Source organism: Dermochelys coriacea, chromosome 4 (assembly GCF_009764565.3).
Source record: "Dermochelys coriacea isolate rDerCor1 chromosome 4, rDerCor1.pri.v4, whole genome shotgun sequence".
In the NCBI taxonomy this organism is placed as follows: Eukaryota; Metazoa; Chordata; order Testudines; family Dermochelyidae; genus Dermochelys; species Dermochelys coriacea.
Genome location: NC_050071.1, coordinates 127742885 through 127755684, shown reverse-complemented (window position 1 = coordinate 127755684; position 12800 = coordinate 127742885). Strand labels below are relative to the sequence as shown.

The window sequence follows — 12800 nt, the reverse complement described above, 5'->3', positions numbered from 1 at the left end:
TAGTAGTAAATCCATTCAAAGGAGGATTGGAGGGAAGGAGAAAAGTTAGTATTACTTCTTGAATGCCACTTAATCTCTGAAACCTTTCATGCAGATGTAAATTAGGATTTGCACAACAGAGAGTCAACAGTGGCTCAATAGATGAGGCAGATTTGTAACATCTGCTTTTCCATCCTAGAAGCCCTTCAAAGTCAGTATGACTGTATCCAATCCAAACACTACTGATTTTTTTCCATCAATTCAGGTTTATAAAGAAAACAATATACAAAAAAACCCAAAATCTGCTTATCATTTTTAATTACATTTAATGTTGTTTGTTTTTTTTAATTAAGTCTTTACTAAGAGGACTAACATTTTTCTAACTACGATTGTGGTCATATGATGGCAGTTAATCTGTTTGCTTTTTTTTAGTAAAAGAACATTAACTTCTTAGGAAGAAACCTAGGCCAATAACAGTTCCGGAGTATGGAGGCTCCCATAGTGATAAACTGTTTTATACAGCAGTGGTTCTCATTATTATTTTGAAATCCATTTAAAGCTTTTTAAAAACAAAAAACCACAAACTATTGCTGAAAGATGAAATTGCTTCTTCAAAAGACTAAGGTCACATGTTTAAAAACTTGGTTTCCTAAAGTCAGGCCCCTAGATTGCTGTTTAGGCACCTATACAGATGACCTGATTTTTCTACAATGTGGAGCACCCAGGAGTTCCCGTTGACTTCAGTCAGGCAGCTGGGTGCCCATTGCTTCTGTGAATCAGGCCACTTCAGTGTTCTACTGTAGACGCCTGTGATTTTCAGGAATGTTGGGCAACCCCAATCCTTTTTCTTGTTGCCTGTGAAAATCAGACCGCATACCTGGATTTAGGTGCATAACTTAGGCAACCAGTTTTGTGAATTTTGGCCTTTGAAAAATTTGTCATCTTTCATCTGATTCGAGTCTTGTTTTTAAAGGTTTAAAATAGATTGCAGAATAGTACTAAGAGATGGCACCCTTTTGTTATTAAAGAAGCAAACTTTTTTTGCCCTAGTAGTTTCTGAACTCCTGAACAATTACTGATCTTTGTTTCTTCCAAAGAAGCTAATGCAAACACCTACCTAGTGAAACATCCCAGATGGCATTGTTATCTGAAAGGAAAGACACTGTTTTTCTTGCGCCATCACCGGTTACAGCCTGATACTGTGGAAAAATGATCCATAAAGGTTGAGAACTATGCATTGACCTTTTTTTCCCCCTTTTGTCAAAGATCTTACACAGAAAGCAACAAAACTGGTTTTGCCTGACAACATTGATCATTTGATTCCTAACACATGTTGGCACATTTATGTAACCATTATATTAAGTCTGTAATGGCATCTTCAACAAGGCAGTACTGCTTCATTGGCATTATAATACCAAATCTATGTAATGTGATCTCTGCAAAGCAGTATAAATATCTCAGGGCAATGATTGTCTAGCTGAGCCACATTGCCCTCAAATGCGGGGAGCATTGAGCAAAAGGATTGGAGTTGTTGGGATCACAGCAGCCAGAAAGGTGCGGGGAAGGGGGGAATTTTGTGTTATGTAAAGTTGGAGAGCACTTCAGAATAATTTCATCATGATAGCCTGACATTGTTTGGTGACATTTCATCAGCATTTGATGTTTGCTGCCCTGGATCAACTCCCCCACTCCCTGTAAGGGTCATTCCCTTGACCTTATCTTTACTGACAAGATGTGCTTTATAAACAAGCAATCCCACAATCTTAATTGTAATCCGTTGCTCTCCCTTCCATCTCCCCTCTGTTTCTGTGTTACCACTTTTAATGTGATGTCTGGACGTAGATTGGGAGCTGCTTGGTGCAGGATCTGTTTCTTCTCCATGTTCTGTGACATACCTAACACACTTTCTTTACTCACCCACCTAGAAATGTAATCATTCATTATTTCCACACTAACATGGCAATGCAGTGTTCGTGTCGCTGTGTATCTCTGATTGATGAGAACCTTGGATGCCCTTGCACTGGGGAGTGAGGCTAGTGTGGTAGTGAGGGGGTTTATAATAGGAGGAGGAAGGAAGAATAGAAGGAACACAATCAGGTAGCACAAGAGTTTGCCGGGTTCTGTTCTCTCTGACTCTGATTTTTATGTTACTGTAACTTCCTTGACTTCATGGAGTTACTCCTGACTTCCTCTGCTGGGAGATTGGAATTGGAATCTGGACCCATGGACTCAGTGCTCAGTTGTGTCTATTAGCTTCTGCCCTTAGGTGGGTGAGGAGAGAGTGAGAGCTATTTGAGGCTTCCTGATCCTGGAGCTGGCCAGAGCTGCTCTAATCTAATCTAATCTAATCTAATCTAATGGTAGGGTTATGGCTCTCGCTGGGACCAACTGCCAGCTGGGGATGGCAAGAACATGGTGGTGCTCTGGCCATGTCCCCTTCCTGGCACCACCTTACAGGCCGTATATGCTGGGGAAGGCAGAGGAGCTGGCTATATCAGCTCTGTCACCCCCAGGCAAAGTCTGCTGTGACGCAGAGGGTTGAGTGGGCCTCAGAGCTGTGTTCTCATTGCTCCACAGAGTCATCTGTATAATTTTGAGCTCAATTTGCCATGGAGTGATCATAAATTAACTTCAACAGGAGAGCATACCTTGCATAGGTTGTATTCTAGGTGAAAGGTGGGTGGAGCAGGTTAGCTCCCCTGCAGGTAACAAGGTGTGTTCTTCACAATACCGAATTAATCAAACACTTTGATAAGATTGCAGAGTGACTATCTTTGTGTGTAAGGCTTCATGTGCAATATGAAATACGTGCACCTTAACTAGAAAGGAGGTGCAAATGATAACAGGGCCGATAATTTCATAATGTGACTCATTGACTTCAGTGTAGTTTCAGCAGGAATAAATTAATTTCAACCTATGTAGCTTTCCCCCTAAGATAAGAATAGCTTTCAGTCAGTATAATGAGAAAAAACACAGGGAATGGTAGAATGTCTACTTGTGAATCAGGTTCGAGGCAATTTCTATTCTAGAAGACACAGGGAACTCACCATGCCTGTCTTCTAGAACAGAAATTGCCTCCAACCTGATTCACAAGTAGACGTTTTAATGAAGGAAGCAAAGATGTTTGAAGTGAAGGCTACAAGTGTGTCCTATGGTACCTGGATATTTTGCCACATAGAAGTTCTATATTGAGTCAGTGAGTGCAGTGGGCAGATAATTATGACCCCTATTAACCCTTGTATGGAAGTCACCTAAGGGAAGTCAAATCTCAATTCTGATGGAATAAACTGATTACCCAACAGAGGAAGGATGGTCTGGTGGGTAAGGAACTGGGCTGAGATGCAAGGGATCTGTCTTCTACTCTCATCTCTGCCATAGGCTTCCCGTATGACCCTGGGGAAATTGTTTAATCTCACTGTGCCTTAGTTTCTCTGCCTGTTAAATAGGGATAATACTTCCTTACCTCCCGGGGGTGTGATGAGATTAAATTCATTGCTAGTTTTGGAGTGATGAGATTCTGTGAAGATATAGGCCATCAAAGTATATACAAACACATTTCCTTACTTCTAGCTTCGCACTGTTGACCAAGTACTATATGAGTGTAATCCTCTTCCTCTGGAAACAGGACACCACTCTCAATAGGCACATGGTCTGATGCTGTATTTTACTCCCATGTTCCTACTTAATCTGTTGTCACAACAGATTTTGCATGATAAAATATAGTTGCTGAATTATGTAGTATAGAGTTTGTCTGTCTATAGAATTAAAATGAAGTAAGGGATAGATACAATGTAATTATCACTGTGCTTATTAAAATCTTGCATGTTACCTGCCCAGTTTTCAAAGAGTAAAACATCATCCATTTAAAAGTAAAATAGCAGAATCATTTAGTCCCTTGTTACAGAGGAACTGTAAAATGATCCTGTAAAACATCATTGTCGGGTTCAGAGGGTTAGGTGCATGATAGAGAGGGAGAGAGACAATTCTAACTGTACTGCTGCAGTTTAAAAACAGCTGCATGAGTTAAAAAAAAAATTGGTTTCAGGTTCATCCCTAAATGAGTTTTGATGCCTAAGAGGAGTATACATCTCATGGAAATACTGGCATACTTAAATATTGAAACTAAAAACCATACCGAAAGGGAATTATTGCTATGGATGAGCCAAGCAAATAGGGAGATATGAAGTATCTTATAAGTGAACGCGCACACAGTCATTTGGAAGAGCTGAGCCAGTTGCTTTTTATTGTAGAAGACATTTCTTCATTAGCTCTTGTAGCAAATCTTTTTTTTAATTCTCACCAGTCTGAAAATGGAATCTTTTCTCTAACAAGTTTGCTACAAGGTCTTTCTAGCAGTGATATGCAACTACAAGAGCTGATCTTCATTAGAAGGGCCTCTTGGTAATTTTCTGCTCATTACTGCTTTGGATAAACTAATAAATGGTTGAATTTTAGTCATATCATGGGAGTCCAAAACCTAAATTACCTCCTCCTTTATAAGAACCCATTAAAGCTTCATACTCATTAATTCTAGCACGGTTAGTAAGTGACATAATAAGCTCCCATAACACTTGTGATAATTTATACCTCTGAAAGTATTTGTTTGTAACTGTCTGTGGATTTTGAAGAGACAGTGTTAGGTCATTTAGGTCCCAAATTAAGTTTTTTCTTTTGGGGGTGGAGAGGAGTTTTATGACCTAATTGTAATAGAAATAGTTCATGAAAGTTTTTGAAAGAAAGGTCATTGAAAATGCTATTCTCTTTGGAGTGAGGGTGGTCTTATGGTTAAAGCACTGGACTGGGATCTGAATTCATTTTCTGGCTTTGTCTGTAAACTTCCCCTTTGACCTTGGGCAAGTCAGGCTGAGAGTTGTAGTTTAAGGCCAGAAGAGACCACCTGATCATCTATTCAGTCTGACCTCCTGTATATCATAGGCCGCCAACACCTCCCAGCACCCGCATGCTAAACCCAGCTGTGCCTCAGTGTCTCGTCTGTGAAACGCTTCCAGTCTCCCACACTTGTCTTTTCTTGTTTCAGTTGTAAACTCCTTGTGGCAGGGGTTGTCCCTCTTACTATGTCAGGCTGCAGTCACTATTGGGTCCTCTAGCCTCTACCATAGTACAAATAAATAACAATAGTAACAGATGTTGCAAGACTAGAGAGCCCAGAAGTGAAACTAATGATTATTTTGACAGTTCCCAAAGTTGTGCTAGGCATTTCACAGGAGAGAAGACCAGAGAAACTGCCTACAATGACATGTAGCCTATTCGTGACCTCCAGTAGTAAATATCTCTAATGATGGACACTAGATAGGGAGGCCTGAGTTACTACAAAGAATTCTTTGCCAAGTGTCTGGTTGGTGATGTTGCCCACATGCTCAGGGTGTCACTGATGACCATATTTGGGGTCGGGAAGGAATTTTCACCCAAGTCAGATTGACAGAGACTATGAGCAAACTAGAAAAGAAGCCTAGAAAAACAGACCTGTCTATTTTCCATTCTCTATGCGGATTAAAATGTATATAGATAGATAGATACAGCGAAGTAACTCAGTTGAGATCCAGTCGGGCAGCACCCTAGGGGGGAAGGGCAAGGTACCTTCCTAACAACCCTCATCAAAACAAAGCTGTCAGTAATGACAGATGATGGTGCTGCGGGCACAGGAGAGACCTCAGACCCCAGCTGTTGCCAGTCCAGAGCCTAGAGTAAACGTGTCCTTTATTACAGTAACCCCAAAATGGCTTTTGTAAAAATAGTTTGTCAGTTTGTCATGAAACAGTTTCATTATCACTTTAAAAGGGAGGCTTATTTTTAAATGGCTGTTCCATTCAGTGCAGTTTGCATTTAGTCTGGGGTTTTTCCTGTTTGGTGAATTTATGATATAAAAGCCAAAATATACAAGTCTTGATCACTTGGCAAACAACTTGGGTAAAACCGTGTATTTTATATGGATGAATTGTGCAGCTGCATGGGATTTGTTTTCTAATGGATTAAATTAGCAAGAACTTCCATCAAGGTCAATAGACAAAGAACAATACTCAGGCTTGCAAGTGTGAAGCTATATATGGGGTCTTTACATTGCAGGCCAGAAGTTAGCACTATTGAAGTAATACTCGGGTTGTGGTGCAAACCAGCAAAACCAAGGAAATTCATAGTTAAAATAGAAAACACCATAGCGGTGTTTCCTTTCCTCAGCTGTGTTCTGCCCAGGGGTCTCGCCGGTCTGATATCAGTGAGGAGTTTTCCTCAAAACCATTGTTCAGTGGGAAACTGGGTTATTTGACAAAATGAAATTTTTCATTCAAAGTATGTGCCTTCTGCAGAAACTTTTTTCATCAAAAAAAAATGAACACTTGAAAACTGAAATATTTCAGTGTGTGAATGTTGCTGCAGTGCCTCTTGGGGATTCTAGTTCAGCTGCTTCATGTTCACATTTTCCTCTGTGGGCCAGGCTCCCAGCCAGATGACCTCTCCCATGAGGGGCTATGACCAGGGACTCACATGATGTACCATCTCCTGCTCCAAGAACGGAGACCATAGTGCCTCATGGGTATGTAGTCTGAACACAAAGCCTATAAAGAAGAAAGGGAACATGAGGCACCTGACCTACAACTTCCATAAAACAACTGAGCAGCACTTACAAATTTAAGTATTTAAGTTTATGGCTGAAATATTTTGATATTCAAATTTCCACTGAAAATGAAAAATATCCAGGGGAGGCAAATTTTTTGACCAGCTCTAATCATAACACTTAATTGCAACAGGACAACCTAAAGATATAGGCCCAGATCTTCAGCTAGTGTCAACTGGTTTTGCTACATTGAGCACACTAGCTGAGGATCTGATCCACTGATGTCCAATTACAAATCCAGACCTGAACTTCCTCCGATCTGGACAAGAATCTGAAGCTGAGCTAAATTTGTGTATTTGAATCATAGATTTGGACCCATCTTTGAATGGTGGAGGGTGAAATCCTGGTTCCATTGAAGTCAGTGGATATGTTGCAATTGACATCAGCAGGACCAGGGTTTTACCTTGAGGTTCAGTGGCAGTTTACTGATTCTTCTCATTAATTGGTGTAAACTGGGAGTAACTGTTGAAGTAAATAGTTACACCAGAGTAAAATAAATGCCAATGCAAAATCAGACCCTGGAATTGCAGTCTTAATGTGTATGTATAACTGTTGTTAAAATAGATGGAAGTTAAACAAATAGCTTACCTATGAGAAACATCAAGGCTTTAAACTTCTTTTCTTTTGTCACCATCTCATATAAAATTAAACACAACAGCATTCTACTACAGTAAGTGCCCAATATACTGCAGCATTGTTGCTACAAGCTTTTGTGTTTTGGAACATCATGACTGAATATAGATGCCTGGAGCTTTGTGTCCAGCCTTAGGTTATTTTGTCTGTGCAGCTCCTGGCTGGCTGAATAGATAAAATTCTGCTCCATTTTGAATGCAGTGGCTATTTCAGAGCTATTGAATGGGTCAGTTAACATCTAAAACTCCTCCTGCCCCTTGTGCTCTGCCCAACCTTCTCTCCTGTATCTCCTTCACCCATTCTGTGGGCACCATCTCACCACCTCATATTTATGAAACAAAGTCACCATTAAGGTCCATGAGTTCCATGAAACATTCCAGTGGTACTAACCATATGCGAGTCTGTGTGTGTTCTACATTGTAAAGTATGACCACAGGAAGGGCCAAATCCTCAGTCACGTGAGTATCCCCATTGAAATCTGTGCAGCGACTCTCAGGGGACTAGGATTTGGACTCTGGACCATGAGCCATTCAAGTCAGGGACTGATTTGTTTGCCCCAGCCCACCCAGCATGCAGCATCGTATGCGGTTATGACTCCACTGCATTTTATAGGCTATCCCACATTTTGGCCATTTTTCTAGCTTTTTCCTGCCTCAAGAAGGAATGGAGACAGCCTCTCTAGCCCTGCCAGAAACCAAGCTGTACAATGGCACTGTGTGTGCATGACTGTGATTCTAGTGATTTTTTTTCTTTCTTTTTGCCTTTCTGCTTGCTGGGGGATCAGGAGGAGGGCAGGGCAGGGCTTAATTCTGACAAGCAGCAGGAATGGGAAGCTCTGGGCAGAGGAAAACAGCAGCAGGAGTAGAACTTAGATAACTTATTGTGGAGATGACCGCCATGTTTCCCCTTCCCAGTTAAGCATAGTGGTTTATAAAGTGTTTTGAAGTGAAAGTTCATACATTAGCGTAAGGGGTGAAGTCTTGCCCCCTTGCAGTCTGTGGGAGCTTTGACATTGACTTCTCAAAGGCCAGGATTTCACCCTAGATATTAACCTTGGGTTATCCATTTGCCATAAGATACACAAATAAGGGAGCCAAAATCATCCTCCCTCATGAACTATTTGTCTTTTCTTTTTAAAAGAAATAAAATAAAATAAAATTGGCCAAAATAACATTTTGTTTAATGGAAGAAAGAGAAACGGCCCCAGGCCTGACGCCTAATGTAGTGAGCTTCAACTTACCGAAAATGTCTGTAGCTCAATTACAAACTTCAAAAAGAGAGAAGGCTTTGTAGTGGCAATGCTGACACAACTGCAAAAAAAAAAAAAAAAAAAAGGCCCAATCCTGCCTAGTCCTGCTTCAGTCCTGTTGACCCATGGCATGTTGTAATGTGAGGCTCTAGGGAACAAGTTGTAAACCTGGTGGCACTAATTCAAAAATCATTTATTTCACTGATAGCACCTACTGTTTTCGTACTGCAGCTTTGCTTGAATTTCATTGACCCTACTCACAGTGAGTAAAGCAAGCAGGATTTGCTGCCATCAGTACCTCTAAATGAGCTATTATTAAAGTACCAGCAGCCCTCAACTTTATTACGTTCAAGTTACAACAAAAGGTATTTAAGGCGTTTATAAATTGTCATAGTGTTTTGACTTTACGATGTTGGTTTTGACTTTACAACGCTCGATCCAACATTGTTCCTATGGGAAATTCGAGTTATGACACTTTAAACTTATGGCATGATTTTCAGGAACCAATTGTGTCGTAAGTCCAAGGACTGCCTGTACTCGATCTAAACAGCACCTGTATGGTGCTGAATGCTGTTATCTGACTAAGGTAAACCATTGATTGTCACCAATTGACGGTATTTCTGCAGTTTTCATCTCTTGGCTCCTAGATGCATGAGATTAGCAAGGATACAGGTGCCATGGCTTCTGTCATCAGTCATGCCAGGCTCTTTGATCACTGTTTGATGCCTGCGTTATTTAGTTATTTATTTTCTTCTCCATTACAGAATATCTCGGGAGCGAGACTGCCTTTCTGGAGGAATTGGTGTTTGGAAGTGGAGATACCATTGAACTTTCCTGTAACACCCAGGGCTCTTCCATGTCAGTTTTCTGGTTCAAAGATGGCATTGGGATTGCACCTACCAACAGAACACATATTGGACAAAAACTGTTAAAGATAATTAATGTGTCATATGAGGACTCTGGGCTGTACAGTTGCAAGCCACGACATTCCAGTGAGGTTCTGGGTAACTTTACAGTCAGAGTAACAGGTGAGTGCTGTAATGCAAACTTTTTGTTTTGTTTTGTTTATTCTTGTTTCTACATGTGGCCAATATAGCTGGTGTTCTGCATTCATTCTCTGTATTCTGCAGGCTTCTACATGAACTCTCAATTTCTAGCAAAGTCAAAGTAGGCAAAAGTAGAAACCACTTTTCTGTAATGCATGTTAGAGTCTAAAGATTCATATCATGGGAGCTTTGGAAATGCGTTATACAGATTGAAACCAAAATCCCCCTGAATGCTTATAGATGTTTAATTCACAATATTTGGTAAAGTACCATAAATGATACACACCTCCTTTGAGGTATTTTATGGATGGGTAAACTGAGGAATAGAACTCCGGAGTCCTGACTACTAATCCCCAGTTCTAGCTAATAGACAGTACTTTCTCCCTAACCACATGACGTAATTTTGCGGATCCATTTTAGAAATATCATTTTTGTACACAGTATGTTTGGGAATCTGGTACTTAATCTTAGGGCATTGAATTTATTATTGCATATTACATATTTGCACTAGTGTTGGCACACAGGGTGGAAACACAGACTTTCACAGATTCTAAAGTCAGAAGGGACATTGAAATAATCTAATCTTACCTCCTGTATAGTACAGGTCATAGAACTTCCCCAAAATAATTCCAAGAGCAGATCTTTTAGAAAAACATCCAATCTTGATTTTAAAACTTGTCAGTGATGGAGAATCCACTGCAACCCCCAGTAAATTGTTCCAGCGCTTAATTACTCTGACTGTTAAAAATGTACATCTTATTCCCTTGGCCCCTTCCATCCCTCTGTCATTAGCTGCTGCTTCCATCTGCTTTGTGGTGTTGTGGTGGACTGTTTTGCCCTTCCCGCTAAGGGTTCTTCATAACATTTCTCTTGGGGACCCTCATTTCCTCACACCAGTTGGTTTCCACTTGACATGTGGAATCTGTGTGTTGACATCCAGAGTACGTGCCCCAAATATGTGCAATATCCCCTTCTCATTTTAGTGGAAATGGGCTCCTGGTTTTCAATGGCATTAAACGGAACATATCAAAACTTTAAAAAAAAAAAAAAAAAAAAAAAGTGTCAATGAAACAGCTCCTGTCATTTGCCTAACCTTTTTAAAATGATTAAGATAATTAGGGCTGGACGACCATAAACTGCTCCAAACATAGATTACTGAACTCCAAGGTGCCAGAAGTCTCTGTTTCTGACAAGTAATTAGTAGATAATTAGCTAAGAACACCATCATTATTGAAAACTGCTGGACAGGTGGTTGGATAAACATCAGTGTCATTAGTTGATAATAATCCTGATTAAATAGATTAAGGCAGTGGTTCTCAAACTTTTGTATTGGTGACCTCTATTCATACAGCAAGCCTCTGAGTGTGACCCACTTATAAATTAAAAACACATTTTGTATATTTAACACCATTATAAATGCTGGAGGCAAAGCAACATCTGGGGGTGGAGGTAACATCTCGTGACCCCCCATGTAATAACTTTACAACCCTATGAGGGGTCGTGACCCCCAGTTTGAGAACCCCTGGATTAAGGCCTGGTTTTCAAAGTATCTACTGATTTTGAGTCACCTATGGGCACTTTGAACCTATCTCCGTTTACTTCCTTCGGAGTTGAGTGCTAAGCATTTCAGTAAACTAGGCCCTGGGCCCAGATCCTCCAAGGTATTTAGATGCCAAAAATACCTTTTGAAGATACTGGCCTGGGTGTCTCAAATTGGACACTCAGAAATGGAGGCACCCACTTTTGAAAATTTGTCCCTAACCTTTTACAGTACCAAGTCACTCTTCCACTGCACCCGTAGTGATAACCAGTCAGATGTAGTCTGGAAACATACACTCAGTCCCCTCACAGAGGGTATCTCACCAAAGCTGGAACATTGTCCAAATAATGAAATCCAAATTGTTTAAGGAAAAAGACATTTTCAAAGAATCTTGACAAACATCTGATTGTAATTGAACATTATTGGAGATCACTGTGAACATTTCAGGGTCATATCAATTAAATGGTTAAAGAAGTATTTGGCTCTTGGAAGATTTTCTTTAACTAGGTGCTATTATTGAGAATAGGGAACTTCAGGTTGTTAGAAATGTTTGTATCTTTTTTTTTTTTTTTTAAAGTGACATTAAAATGCTTTTGAGTTCAAGGGGCAACGGAGGTAGGAAAGGGCAGCTGGCTATACACTCAAGTGAAACAGCTGTCAGACCAAGAAGTGGTAAAGTGAGAAATTGTTTTTAATAGTGGAAAGACTGATAATCTTGTGCTTTTAAAAGTTTAAGCCCCTGTGTTTTTCTTCTTGGCTAATAATAGCTAATAACCGCTTGAGAGCAAGTGAGTAACCTGAACCAGCATTATGCATCTTTGATTCTGTTAGCTCAGTGTCATTACAACCAAAGTGCTGCTAATGTGGGAGTTTCAGTTTTAGCTGTCAGCCATGTTTGTTTTAAACTTTGAAGCCTTTGCATTGGGTGGCACTAGTGGCTCCTGTTATATTCGCTTATGTTTCTTCATAATTATTACTGATTGCTTAGCGTTCAACTCCAAGAGTGAGACTGTAATCTGAGAGTGAGGTTTACATTCTTGCATTTTAAAAGTAACACCAGGGTTAGTTAGAATTCCTTAGATATCTAAATATTTGTTCGCTAAGATTATGTGCCATAATTACTCAGTTACCCTGGTATTGGTAGTAACAAACTGGAATTTACTCTGTAACTGAGCAAAAGTGCTTTAAACTTATAGACATGCGTGTTTAAAATTTCCGTTTAATAAATGGTACAGGTACCTAGTGTCTCTGAGAGCTTCCTTCTTAATGATGCTTCTAGGCCCTCATTAGATTTGCTCAGGAGGGCCAAATGTCCATCCCTTCCGGGGTAACAAAGTTCAACAAACGGTTCCTACATCTGGTGTCAGGTCCTGGCCCCTGACTGTGCTCATGCTGCTTTGCCAATGGTGGCCAGGCACTCCCCTCTACACTAAGTTCCAGCCCAGGGACCCTATAACTGTCAGCCATGGTTTACATCGTTCCCTTGCCAGTGTTTCCCTGCGTCTCTTCCTACCCAGCCTCTCTCAGCCTTTCTTCCCCACAACTTCCCTGGGTTGACCCTTCTTTCAGGGTTAGGATCCCAGGGTTTATTCTTCCCTCCATCCATCCAGGTTTCTTCCAATGTTCCTAAAGAGAGTGACTGCGCGCACTCTCCCTGCACTCTCTTCTGCTCTTAGCTTCCTGGCTCTGTACTAACCAGCTTGCTCCTGCTCAGCTGGGCTT

General features: G+C 40.6%; 1 protein-coding gene across 10 annotated transcripts in view; it reads left to right on the top strand.

The window, feature by feature from the left end:
* The window catches only part of FGFR3 (fibroblast growth factor receptor 3), a 76178-nt gene that overhangs the window by 20519 nt on the left and 42859 nt on the right, over positions 1-12800 (top strand). For all 10 annotated transcript variants that reach the window (XM_043512603.1, XM_043512605.1, XM_043512597.1 and 7 more), the window contains one exon: positions 9257-9520. In XM_043512603.1, the coding sequence (XP_043368538.1) occupies positions 9257-9520 (264 nt within the window). The remainder of the gene's footprint in view (positions 1-9256; positions 9521-12800) is intronic.